This window comes from Littorina saxatilis, linkage group LG8 (genome assembly GCF_037325665.1).
Source record: "Littorina saxatilis isolate snail1 linkage group LG8, US_GU_Lsax_2.0, whole genome shotgun sequence".
Classification (NCBI taxonomy): Eukaryota; Metazoa; Mollusca; class Gastropoda; order Littorinimorpha; family Littorinidae; genus Littorina; species Littorina saxatilis.
The window spans coordinates 32,164,665-32,177,376 of NC_090252.1; the positions used below are offsets into that span (position 1 = coordinate 32,164,665).

At 40.0% G+C, this 12,712-nt stretch overlaps 1 protein-coding gene across 1 annotated transcript in view; it reads left to right on the top strand.

Moving 5' to 3' along the window:
- Positions 1–681: 681 nt before the first annotated feature.
- The window catches only part of LOC138974600 (uncharacterized), a 25,237-nt gene continuing 13,206 nt past the window's right edge, over positions 682–12,712 (top strand). Inside the window, exons 1-3 of the mRNA XM_070347321.1 lie at positions 682–1,072; positions 4,835–4,901; positions 9,686–9,823. Coding sequence (XP_070203422.1) covers positions 1,055–1,072; positions 4,835–4,901; positions 9,686–9,823 — 223 coding nt within the window. The 5' untranslated portion in view covers positions 682–1,054. The remainder of the gene's footprint in view (positions 1,073–4,834; positions 4,902–9,685; positions 9,824–12,712) is intronic.

Genomic DNA, 12,712 nt, shown 5'->3' on the forward strand with positions numbered 1-12,712 from the left:
AAAGTGAGCTTAGTATGATTACAACGATAGACTCCAAGCACAAAGTAGACCATTATATTCATCGTAACTGTGTTTTTCCCAAAAGTTTATTTTGGAATATGACACAAAAATAATCCCATTCTATTCAAATCCTAGTCACTTTCCACTAATACAAAGCCTTCATGGTACATCAGATACAGCAGACTACGTCTGTACACAACAACAACACACACACACACACACACACACACACACACACACACACACACACACACACACACACACACACACAGAGACACACACACACACACACATACACACACACACACACACACACACACACACACACTGATTACATGAACTCTTCATGAGCGTATGACTGTCTTAACGTCAGCGGTATGGGGATAAGTACGTATACGTACACATATAGTTTACAGAATGTGTTGTTTAGACTATTTGAATGTTTAACGGAATATAACAACATCATATCAGAACTCAGCACAGTTTTGTGAAGTACGTAACATTAACAAATACAGTCAGCACTGCCATTCAGTGCATGCTTTCTTCACAGGATGTATAGACGCTTTCTATATGAACACGCATTCAGTGTGGCATTCACTAAGTCAGCGTTGTCCTACCTGGTTACTTCGACTGCATTCGTGTTTCCCCAGCTATCATGCCATGTAGACTCTATAAATACGCTGTTATTCAACATGACTAGATCGGCTAAAGCCCAGGCATGTTCAGACAGCTCTTTGAAGATAGTGCACTCTGTCCAAGCTTGTCTACCTGTGTTTTCATTCTCTTACAATGTTGTTCGAAACAAGCAAGCCACAAACAACGGTATTTCAATTTGGAAATGTGTAATTCGTTGCTGCGGTGCAAACGGTGTGTTTTCGACTGGAGAACCGTTAGTATGTGGACTAATACGAACGAACAAGGACAACTGACAGTATGACAAGGCAACGTCCGGTCGTATTCTTCTAATGTGTACCAAACGATATTGAACACTTTGCTTACAGACATAATTATATGCGATAGAGAGATACAGACGGAGTGTGCTGGAGTTGTAACCATGATGCTGATAAGTAAGGTAAGAACTACGCATGCACGCACACACAGCGACTGTTACTATGAAAGAGAGAGAAAACGAAATCATAACGCGATTCACTCACGCACCCAACATTTAACCTGTGTTCTCGGAAACGTGATGTCAGCACCGTTATTCAGAAGAAGAAAACATGAGTAGACAGACTAGTCTCTTTGCTTGTTAAACCGGTCATGATATTACCCACTGTAGGCAATGGTCGGTTTCAAAAGCGCTCGCTGTATTTGTATTGTTCCTGTCGTCATAACGTTCGGTATTCACTCCGCATTGTAGTTGTTGCATAACAACACACACTGCAGAACGTTCGTGAGGGCAGGTAACTATGACGGCTTACTAGTGCCAAAACCTCATAATTGTAATTATCACGGGAAATTTAGTAATTTCCCCTTGATAATTACCATTTTCACGTGTGTATTAGTAATTTTCCTGGGGAAATTACTAATTTTCCCGGAATAATTACTAACTTTCACCTGTTAATTACTAATATTTAGTTTTGGCTCACTTCCGGACGGATTGCTTGTGCCAAAACTAAAAGTTAGTAATTTTCCCGTGAAAATGAGTAACTAACAGGTGAAAACAGTAACTGACAGCGTTAATTAGTAATTATCACGTGATAATGGGTAACCCCAGGTTTTGGCACTAGTAAGCCGTCATAGGGTTTACTGGTGCCAAAACCTCATAATTGTAATTATCAAGGGAAAATTAGTAATTTTCCCTTGATAATTACAATTTTCACGTGTTAATTACTAATGTTCCCGGGGAAATTACTAACTTTCACCTGTTAATTACTAATTTTTAGTTTTGGCTCACTTCCTGACGGATTGCTAGTGCCAAAACTAAAAATTAGTCATTTTCCCGTGAAAATCACTAATTATCCCGTGAAAATGAGTAACTAACGAGTGAAAACAGTAACTGACAGCGTTAATTAGTAATTATCACGTGATAATGGGTAACCCCAGGTTTTGGCACTAGTAAGCCGTCATAGGTAACAGCTCGTTCAAAACTCGTAAACAGGCATATATGACGCTGCATGCTGATTTAAAATATGCTTTGGATTCCGATTCTCGGCCTATGTCTCATTCTCTGTGCCTCTCCATGTGTCTGTTTCTGTCTGTGTATCTGACAGTGTGGCTGCCTGTGCCTCCCTCTCTCTCTTTCTCTCTGTGTTTCTATCTCTGGCACTCTGTAATTGTCTTTATCCTACATACGTGAGAGAGACACTCGTGAGATAATAATCGTTCAAATCACACATGTGTATATCATGTAAATGAGGTCTTCCCTCTTCTTCTATCTCTCGTCTCCAACGCATTCAAAATAGCTCTGCCCGTCTTGTCTTACGAAAGAAAAAAGGAGATCATATCACCCCCCTCCTAAATCAGCTGGTTGCCCGTTCCTGCCCGTATTACATACAAAATCAACACTCTCACCTACAAATGCCTCCATGGTCTCGCCCCTGCCTATCTCTCCGACTCTCTCTCTCTCTCTATGTCCCTTCACGAGCACTCAGATCATCTGCCGACTCCCTCAAGCTCAACATCCCCCACACCAAACTCAAAACAGCAGGTCAACGCTCATTTTCTTTCCAAGCACCTAGCCAATGGAACACACTACCTCTCCCCCTCCGTCAACAACAGTCCCTCGAATCATTCAAATCTGCACTCAAGACATTCCTTTTTTCCACATAATCCATGCATTCTACACTGCCCACCCCATCCCACCCTGAATAACTGTACATATTTTAATGGTTGATGGTGTGTGTGTGTGTTGGTGACTTTAAGTCTCCGTGTGTGTGAATGAGTGTATGTGCGCCTTGAGTCGCCTGTTGGTGAGATATGTGCGCGTTATAAATATTCGTATTATTATTATTATTATTATTATTATTATTATTATTATTATTATTATTATTATTATTATTATTATTATTATTATTATTATTATTATTATTATTATTATTATTATTATTATTATTATGTCAAGTAAGTCTGGCAGGGACCTGTTTTTCCACTGCTTATGATGCCAAAGTCACCGAAACAAACGTCATTATAGAAAATAAAATTACCCTCGATGAATTTTTAGAACTAACACGTCACGCCACACTTTTAGAGTGACGTTTCTTTACTTTGACGAAATAGATTGCACGATGCTTTAGAAGAGATCGAGGTTCCAAAACAAGCGTCTTCAAGTTAGTTGCCTCGACTGCAGGACATTTTCAGTGAAATACACGTAAATACTTTATGTAGGATAAACAGAATACTACATGTGGCTAACTGTTTCGTACCAGATTTACACTCGTTGCTTTTTCAAATAGTGAACAGCTCGCTTTCGCTCGCAGTTCAATATAAAAAAAAAACTCGTGTAAATCTGGTAAGACACAGCAAGCCATGTAGTATTCTCCATGTCTATGTCTCTCTCTGTCTGTCTCTGCATGTATCTTTGGCTCTCCGCCTGTCTGTATGTATCTGTCTATGTTTTTGTCTGTCTGTCTGTCTGTCTGTATGTCTGTCTGACTATCTCTCTCTCTCTCTCTCTCTCTCTCTCTCTCTCTCTCGTTCGCTTCATTATATTTAACCAAGTTTACATCAGTCCTGAATGACTATATAGGTTGATAGGACGTTAACAAAGCAACCAACTGTACAATACACCAGTCATGAAAAGCAAAATCATAAGGCCATGTAGCGTACGTCCTACTCGATATTATTGTACCTACTTTTTAAAGTGTCATAATTATGCCTCGTTTCTAGCATGTCGGGACATGCCTTTGCTAAACATTGTGTTTGTTTTTTTGGTGTTTGTTTGCTTAACGCCCAGCCGACCACGAAGGGCCATATCAGGGCGGTGCTGCTTTGACATATAACGTGCGCCACACACAAGACAGAAGTCGCAGCACAGGCTTCATGTCTCACCCAGTCACATTATTCTGACACCGGACCAACCAGTCCTAGCACTAACCCCATAATGCCAGACGCCAGGCGGAGCAGCCACTAGATTGCCAATTTTAAAGTCTTAGGTATGACCCGGCCGGGGTTCGAACCCACGACCTCCCGATCACGGGGCGAACGCCTTACCACTAGGCCAACCGTGCCGGTTTGCTAAACATTGGTAAATACACTATCGGTTGCGACGAAGTATGATGGCACTGCATGGCAAAAGTCAAATAATACGGAAACAACAACAACTGTGCACTTATCGTGTGTACGTCAACATTCTGTTTGAATACTAACATTTAACAAATATTTATATATTTATATATATGAATTTGCTTCAGCATCTGTTGTTAAAGGACAATATTGAGAACATATTGCATGCATCAGCTGCAGTAATCAGGATTACAGATAATGAGTAGCGCTTCCTTCGTTTGCTGGACTATTCGCGTCGCGTCATGGCAGAAACAACAGTCGATCTATACCCAGGCGTGTGCCTTTTTTCGGTGTAATCAGCCACATGCACAAATAACACATGACCGAGATATTGTATGTGCCACTGTGGTTACACGGGGATGGGACATGGAAATCGTCTCTGAGTCCGCACATAAAGTTGACCCGTGTCCGTCCTGGCCTGGTTTCGAACCAGCGACCCTAGGATTATAAGTCCAATGTTCTGCAAACTCAGCTACATCCTACACGGACTATTTTTCTGAAACAAACAAATCAACAAACACAAATAAAACTAAAACACAATTAAACACACACAAGAAACATCGTGTCTTTGCCTGTGTCATCATTATTCTCAAGATAATGTTTTTTTCAGATGAAACTTACCTTGCTGTCTGTATTTGCTTTGTGGACAGCAACACTAACGACAAACGCCAAAGAAGGTAGGACATGTTATGATGATAATTACTACGAACGTACACGCGCATGTGGCTGTTTATGTGCCAAGTACTTGTGCCAATCTGTATTATCACAGTAAGATTGTTAAGAGTAATATATCTGCTTGTAAATATATGTGGTGTACTTATTCACTGTTAGCCTGTTTTTATTCATATCTATGAGTAGGTTTTTATGTCCCGTACTCGCTTATGTCATCAAAGTAGTGTGCGCAGAATGTGCCACAGTTTTGAATAAAACTGCAAGGTACTTGCAAAATGGGACGTTTTCAAAAAATGTTGCCAAAGCTGTCCCCGGTGTAGCAGCCTATTTTGAAGCAGCCCAGTTTGACCGGGAGAGACTAGCCTATTTTGACCGGGAGGTCATTCTGGGCTAGTCAGTTTTGACCCCCCTCTAGTCAATTTTGACCCCCCCTGCAAACTTAAGGAATGAGTACATTAAGACGATTAGAAACAATATTTATGCATATATGTATATAACTACATATATCTAAGGTTTGAGGGGGGGGGGGGCTAGCCCAGAATGACTGCCCCCCCCCAAAAACAAAACTTGTGGAGATGCATAGATGCATTCATTTATGCGTACATTTCGTTTTAAAAGGTCCTAGTGTACTTTTTTTTAAAGTTTCATAGGAAGCGTCAAAACTTTTTTTTAATTTTTTTTTAGAATTTTATTTTTATTTTTTTATTTTTTAGATCATTTTTCCAACAGATTTTGTGCACACATACATATATTTCGTTTAAAATGGTCCTAACGTACTTATTCTTAACGTTTGAAGGGGGGGGTCAAAACTGACTGAGGGGGGTCAAAATTGGCTAGCCCAGAATGACCTCCCGGTCAAAACTGACTATGTGTGAAAATGGCCTGTTACACCGGTGTAGCAGTCTATTTTGAAGCAGCCCAGTTTGACCGGGAGGTCATTCTGGGCTAGCCTATTTTGACCGGGAGGTCATTCTGGGCTAGTCAGTTTTGACCCCCCTCTAGTCAATTTTGACCCCCCCCCCCCCCCCCCGCAAACTTAAGGAATGAGTACATTAAGACGATTAGAAACAATATTTATGCATATATGTATATAACTACATATATCTAAGGTTTGAGGGGGGGGGGGGTGTCAAAATCAGCTAGCCCAGAATGACCCCCCGGTCAAAACTGACTAGGCCAGTCAATGACTGCCCCCCCCCCCCCCCCCAAGAAAAAAAAACAACTTGTGGGGTTGCATAGATGCATACATATATGTGTACATTTCGTTTTAAAAGGTCCTAGTGTATTTATTCTTGGAGTTTGAAAAGAAGTGTCGAAACTTTTTATAATTTATTTTTATTTTTTTAAAGTAATTGTTTTGGATTTTTTTTTCTCGATTTTATACTGTGCACATTTACATATATTTCGTTTTAAAAGGTCCTAAAGTACTTATTCTTGAAGTTTGAAGGGGAGGTCAAAACTGACTGGCCTAGTCAGTTTTGACCGGGGGGTCATTCTGGGCTAGCTGATTTTGACCCCCCCCCCCAAACCTGGGGAGATGCATAGATGCATACATACATGCGTATGTTTTGTTTTAAGAGGTCCTAGTGTACTTATTCTTGAAGTTTGACGGGAAGCGTCGAAACTTTTTTTAATTTTTTTTAATAATTAAAGGTTTTAGTTTTGTTTGTTGTAATATCAATTTTTTAACAAATATTGTCCACATTTACATTCATTTCGGTTTAAAAAGTCTTAAAGTACGTATTCTTGAAGTTTGAAGGGGGGGTCAAAACTGACTGGCCTAGTCAGTTTTGACCGGGGGGTCATTCTGGGCTAGCTGATTTTGACCGGGAATGACTGCCCCCCCAAAAAACTTGTGGGGATGCATAGATGCATACCTATATGTGTACATTTCGTTTTAAAAGGTCCAAGTGTATTTATTTTTGAAGTTTCAAAGGAAGCGTCGAAACTTTTTTTTTGTGTGTGAAAAAAGTACGTTTTGTTCGATTTTTGTTGTTGATTTTTTAAAAAATCATTTTTCCAACAAATACTGTGCTCATATACATATATTTCGTTTTAAAAGGTACTAAAGTACTTATTCTTAAAGGTTGAAGGGGAGGTCAAAACTGACTGGCCTAGTCAGTTTTGACCGGGGGGTCAATCTGGGCTAGCTGATTTTGACCCCCCCCCCCCCCAAACCTGGGGAGATGCATAGATGCATACATACATGCGCATGTTTTGTTTTAAGAGGTCCTAGTGTACTTATTCTTGAAGTTTGAAGGGAAGCGTCGAAACTTTTTATTTTTTATTTTTTTTTAGAGTTAAGGGTTTTTGTTTTGTTTGTTGTAATGTCAATTTTTCAACAAATATTGTCCACATTTACATTCATTTCGGTTTAAAAAGTCTTAAAGTACTTATTCTTGAAGTTTGAAGGGGGGTCAAAACTGACTGGCCTAGTCAGTTTTGACCGGGGGGTCATTCTGGGCTAGCTGATTTTGACCGGGAGGTCATTCTGGGCTAGCCCAGAATGACCCCCCACCCAAACTTGTGGAGATGCATAGATGCATTCATTTATGCGTACATTTCGTTTTAAAAGGTCTTAGTGTACTTTTTTTTTAAGTTTCACAGGAAGCGTCAAAACTTTTTTTTTTTTTTTTTTAGAATTTCATTTTTATTTTTTTAATTTTTTTTATCATTTTTCCAACAGATTTTGTGCACACATACATATATTTCGTTTCAAATGGTCCTAACGTACTTATTCTTAACGTTTGAAGGGGGAACGTTTGAAGGGGGGGTCAAAACTGACTGGGGGGGGTCAAAATTGGCTAGCCCAGAATGACCTCCCGGTCAAAATCAGCTTGCCCAGAATGACCTCCCGGTCAAAAATGACTATGTGTGAAAATGGCCTGTTACACCGCAATTTGGCTCTTCACATTCGTTGCGTCTTGTATCAAACTAGACTACATTTGCTATAATTTTGTTCATTGTCCAAGAGACATTAACTTCGTGTATTAAAAATACCATTTCCTCTTAACATGTTCTGTGCAGAGTAAGTTATCTGACACAGGGGTACCGAAAAACGCTTGTCCTACGGTCGTTAACCGATCTTTCAGATCAAAATTTTACAGTTTGTCAGTATCGGACAATCATGAAATTTGGCCATGTTTTAGTATCGATTAATTGCTTTTGATTAAAGTTGACATTTTTATTGAATCATGGTTTTATGGGTGCATAATACGAAAAAACCGATGGTCCCACAAAAAATGTCGGTACTGTTACGATTGAGGAAAATTGCTAACACTCAAAAATATGGATCGCCAAACTCAGATCTAATTAAATCAAAAGGAAGATAATTCTTTTGTCAATTAATTGACTACAGATAAACAATTGCAGATTACATCTAGAACACCAATATTTTGCTGCCTTACAACTAAGGTGAGATGTCCCTCAAAATGTTGTCCGTACTGTTACGGTACTTTCGAATTAAAAGTGTTCGATTTAAATCCTCAAAATCACACAGTTTGTGGCGATTTTCATCCAGAACACACAAGTTTATTTCAAAGCGACGACGCTTTGGAAATTGGGAAATCAAAAACACCCAAAATGTCCGAACTGTTACGGTCCGTACTGTTACGATTCTCGGGCCAGTTTCCACTGTGCACACTGAACACGTACTTGTGTATAGGTCATGTCTTAAACTGCATATTTCAGTGACATAATTATGTTTGAATTTTCCTGACAAAATTGGGTTACACAGTGCATATTTGAGATCTATTTTATCGTCTGCGCGACGGTTAAATATAAGCTTATCCTTTATTATAAAAGAGAACAAACTTTGCTCTGTCATACGTGCTCGTTTTCGTAGAGATTTAAAAGCTGATTTCTCTGGTCAGCATCTAACATTGCTGCGAAAACATTAGTCGCAACTTGCAGCTGAATAAAATAGTTCATTGGCTGTTAGTCTCACTGGTTTTGTTTTCTGAATCTGACTATTGTTATGAAATGATCGGTGAATGAGCGTTCCCGCTTACCACGGAACTCAGAACAGCTTTGTGACGTTGTTATTGCTTCAAATATAAAAGCGTCTTTGACAGCAGTAGACATTTATTTGCCTGTCTTATAGTTTATCGGCGGGATTTCAATTGTCTTTTCAGAATGTTTCTTCTCCGTTCATCCCGGAGAAGGCAATTTTTTGGTTATCGTAAGAATGGCATCCCATGTTCATCGAGAAACAAGTTCAAGGGCGCGCAAATTATCCCCCTAACGAGGCAGGGAAAACATGGGGGTATAATTTAAAGAAAAGATATGCTTATTTGACATTTTACATTCAACTACATTCAGGGGCAGCATGCAGCCACAAAAATGAAGACAGTGTCAAGTAATACGCAAAATATACGCTAATTGCAGACATAATGTAACTTCCATGCATACGACATTTTTGTGAAACGCGTTTTGAAGATATTGTTCTTAATACTCGTCATTAAGGTGGCTTACTTCAGTTTTTAACGAATAAATGAATGCAGATTCCTGACCTAAAATCAAAATAACGATTTTAGAAACTTTATTTTTCGAAAAAAGTTGGACCGATTTGGCGACAGTTTTTGAAAACGTCCCATATATTCTTTTCTAATCGAACCTAGAACACTCTCTGTTACTATTTATGTGCGTTCCGTCCATCTTTTTCAGACTTGCATGGCCAACCTTCATTTGTTGCACGTGTTGATATTCCTTGCTGCGTTTTGTCTTCTTGTAATTTGAAGGACATAATATGGCGGTACAGGTGACTAATTGGTGTGTTCATTACTTTCAGGAAAGGTCACATGCACTGCTCCACCGGTTGCGAGAGGTGAAACGGGTAGCATAACGTGCCATTTTCCAGTTGACATCACCACGCTACGGCCAGTGGCATATTCTGTTGAGCATTACGCTTCAACAGAGAGCACAGAGGGTATGTTTCTATGCCATTCAATTGTGTACACTTGCTTTTGGTTATGATGCGTTGATTACAGATAACAAGAACTTACTGGTTCAGTGTGTGTAGTGTGTGTGTGTGTGTGTGTGTGTATGTGTATGTGTGTGTGCCTGTGTCTATATGTGTGTGTGTGTGTGTGTGTGTGTGTGTGTGTGTGTGTGCGTGTATGTGTATGTGTGTGTGTGTGTGCGTTGGTGTGTGTGTGTGTGTGTGTGTGTGCGTGTATGTGTATGTGTGTGTGTGTGCGTTGGTGTGTGTGTGTGTGTGTGTGTGTGTGTGTGTGTGTGTGTGTGTGTGTATGTGTGTGTGTGTGTGTGTGTGTGTGTGCGTGTGTGTGTGTCTGGAGTGTGTGAGTTTTTGTGTGTAAAGTTCTATCAGGTTTATTTTTTTTTTTTTTTAATTAGAAAATGATACAAATGACCTACACAGAAAAAGGGGCCTGGTAGTTAAGTTGGTAGAGCACTAGACTTGCGTTCCTTGAGTCGGGGGTTCTAATCAAGGCCGGGACGGACAGTTAAGGTCAACTTTGAATGCAGACTAACAGATGCTATCCATATGTCCCACCCTCGTGTCATTACTGTGGCACGTAAAAGACCTCATTTTTCCAGGAGTGCAGGTGTTTGATATCACATAAACACGCACACGTACACCTTGGGTTTGTGTTGGTGTTAGCTTTCCACCGAATTTCTCAGCAATGGGATAATTGAATTTATTTAGACAAAGTATAACAACTGTTGCCGATCGAGACAGACAGCTGCAATATTTCCAGACCAATTTTGTTTCCTTAAAAACGATTTATTTGTGTTCTGTATGTTTGGCAGTGTTTGTGTGTTAAGCTAATGAGTTCCTAAAACTTAAATCAAGACTAAAAATCCGGGATCAGTCTTCACCGGGACTGGTTCTAGTAAGGCTTGGCTGGCAAAACCTCGAAGACCGAGACGGCTCGCGCTCGTCTCCGCGTAGCATTTGAAGAAAGTGTCTATTTTGCATAAACCTAGTTTCTTTCATTCTGAGCACATTTTCAGAGTAAACATCTAGTGACATACACTCATATTTTTGGATTCAGGACTTGATAAAGAAAGTAGTGCTATCATTGTGAATGTATAACTGTCATTGTTAGATTGTAAACGAACATTTATTTAATATTGTTTAAGCTTCCTAACTAAAAGCAATTCCGGAATCCGTACTGAGTCAGCGAAATTTTGACCACAACAAATTTAGTTGAACATTGAGATCGTCGAATATGACGTCACCAAAGACATTTATCGAACCAATTTTTTTTTTTAATAATTAAAATGTGTATGAATTTCATCTGGAAGATTTGTCAATGAAAAGATTCATGAAAATGTGTCCAGTAGTCCTTGATTCTCTCTACACACGAACACATTCCTACACATGTCTCGATTCCCAATCTACCTGATAACTTGCAACTAATGAGAGGCTGCTTAAAAGGAAATACGTTTGGTGTTGATTTTAAATTTAACCTCATGATGTTATATTCCCGTAAAACACCTTTCATTCCATGTAAGCCATCTGGTGAGTCGCCATAGAACATCCAGGCTCTTACACATATATAATAACATCCTTCCAGTTGTACACGTACTAAACATCCACGACCCGGTTAAAGGCACAGTAAGCCTCCCGTAAACCATCACAGATGCGGTCAGGCTTTTACACACAGTACAAACACCCTTTCATTTAAACACTCACCGATTGAGAACATTTTAGGTGCCCTCCGTAAAGAGCGAACAATTTTCAAAGAATTTATTTTTGCGTGGTTTATCTAACCCCTGAGCCATCGTGAACCCGTGTGATCCAGTTTCCCTTTTTCACAATGTAGTCGTCAGTTAGTCATTTGAATGCGACTCGATGTGAGCTTATCTACAATTGCACGTTTTTATGCACGAAACAAACGGCTGTGGTTCACAAGAACTCTAGCGATGGCTTTTGACTGTTGAGAGGAACGGCGATATGCATAAACCGTCGTCTGCTACGACCCTTGCGTGATCCTGCTTCCAGGCTTTTCTTTTTTCAAACTTTCAAAACTTCGAATTGTACTGATCATGTCTTGATGAAAAAAGAATTCTTTTATGATTAAAGAATGTTTTTGTAACAAGCTGTCAATTTATTATTTAGATTTTAAAAGTTAGGTCTAGCGCAAAAACGCACCACGGTCTAAAAACATTCTGATAATCATCGATCCACGGCTATCGCCAGTTTACATTGATAGAATGAGACCCGAAGGGAAGTAACTCATTTTTGACAATCTGCAAAATTAATTCTTTAAAAAAATTTCGCTCTTTACGTAGGGCACCTAGGATGTTCCCGTTTGGTGAGCGTTCAAATGGAAGGGTGTTTGTACTGTGTGTAAAAGCCCGGGTAGCTCAGGTGGTAGAGCACTGGACTTGTGATCGAGAGGTCGCTGGTTCGAATCCGGGCCGGGACGGACACGGGTCAACTTTATGTGCAGACCCAGAGACGGTATCCATCTCCCACCCCCGTGTCACCACAATGGCACGTTAAAGATCTTGGTCATTCTGCCATAAGTGCAGGTGGCTGAATACACCTAAACACGCAGACACCTGGGTAGCGCGACTCCGTTGCTGTTAGCTTTCCACTGGGAGGAAGCGACCCGAATTTCCCAGCGATGGGACAATAAAGTAATGAAAAATGAAAAAAGTATCTGTGATGGTTTACGGGAGGCTTACTGTCCGGGCGTTATTTCAGGTAAGTTGAATATTCATAACAGCCGTCCAGCACCAAAACGAGGCGCCATTGTTGTAGAGCACCAAGTTCACGAAAATAAATTCTTTGAAAATTTCTCACGCTCGACAGAAAGCAGCCAGGATGTTCCCGTTCGATGAG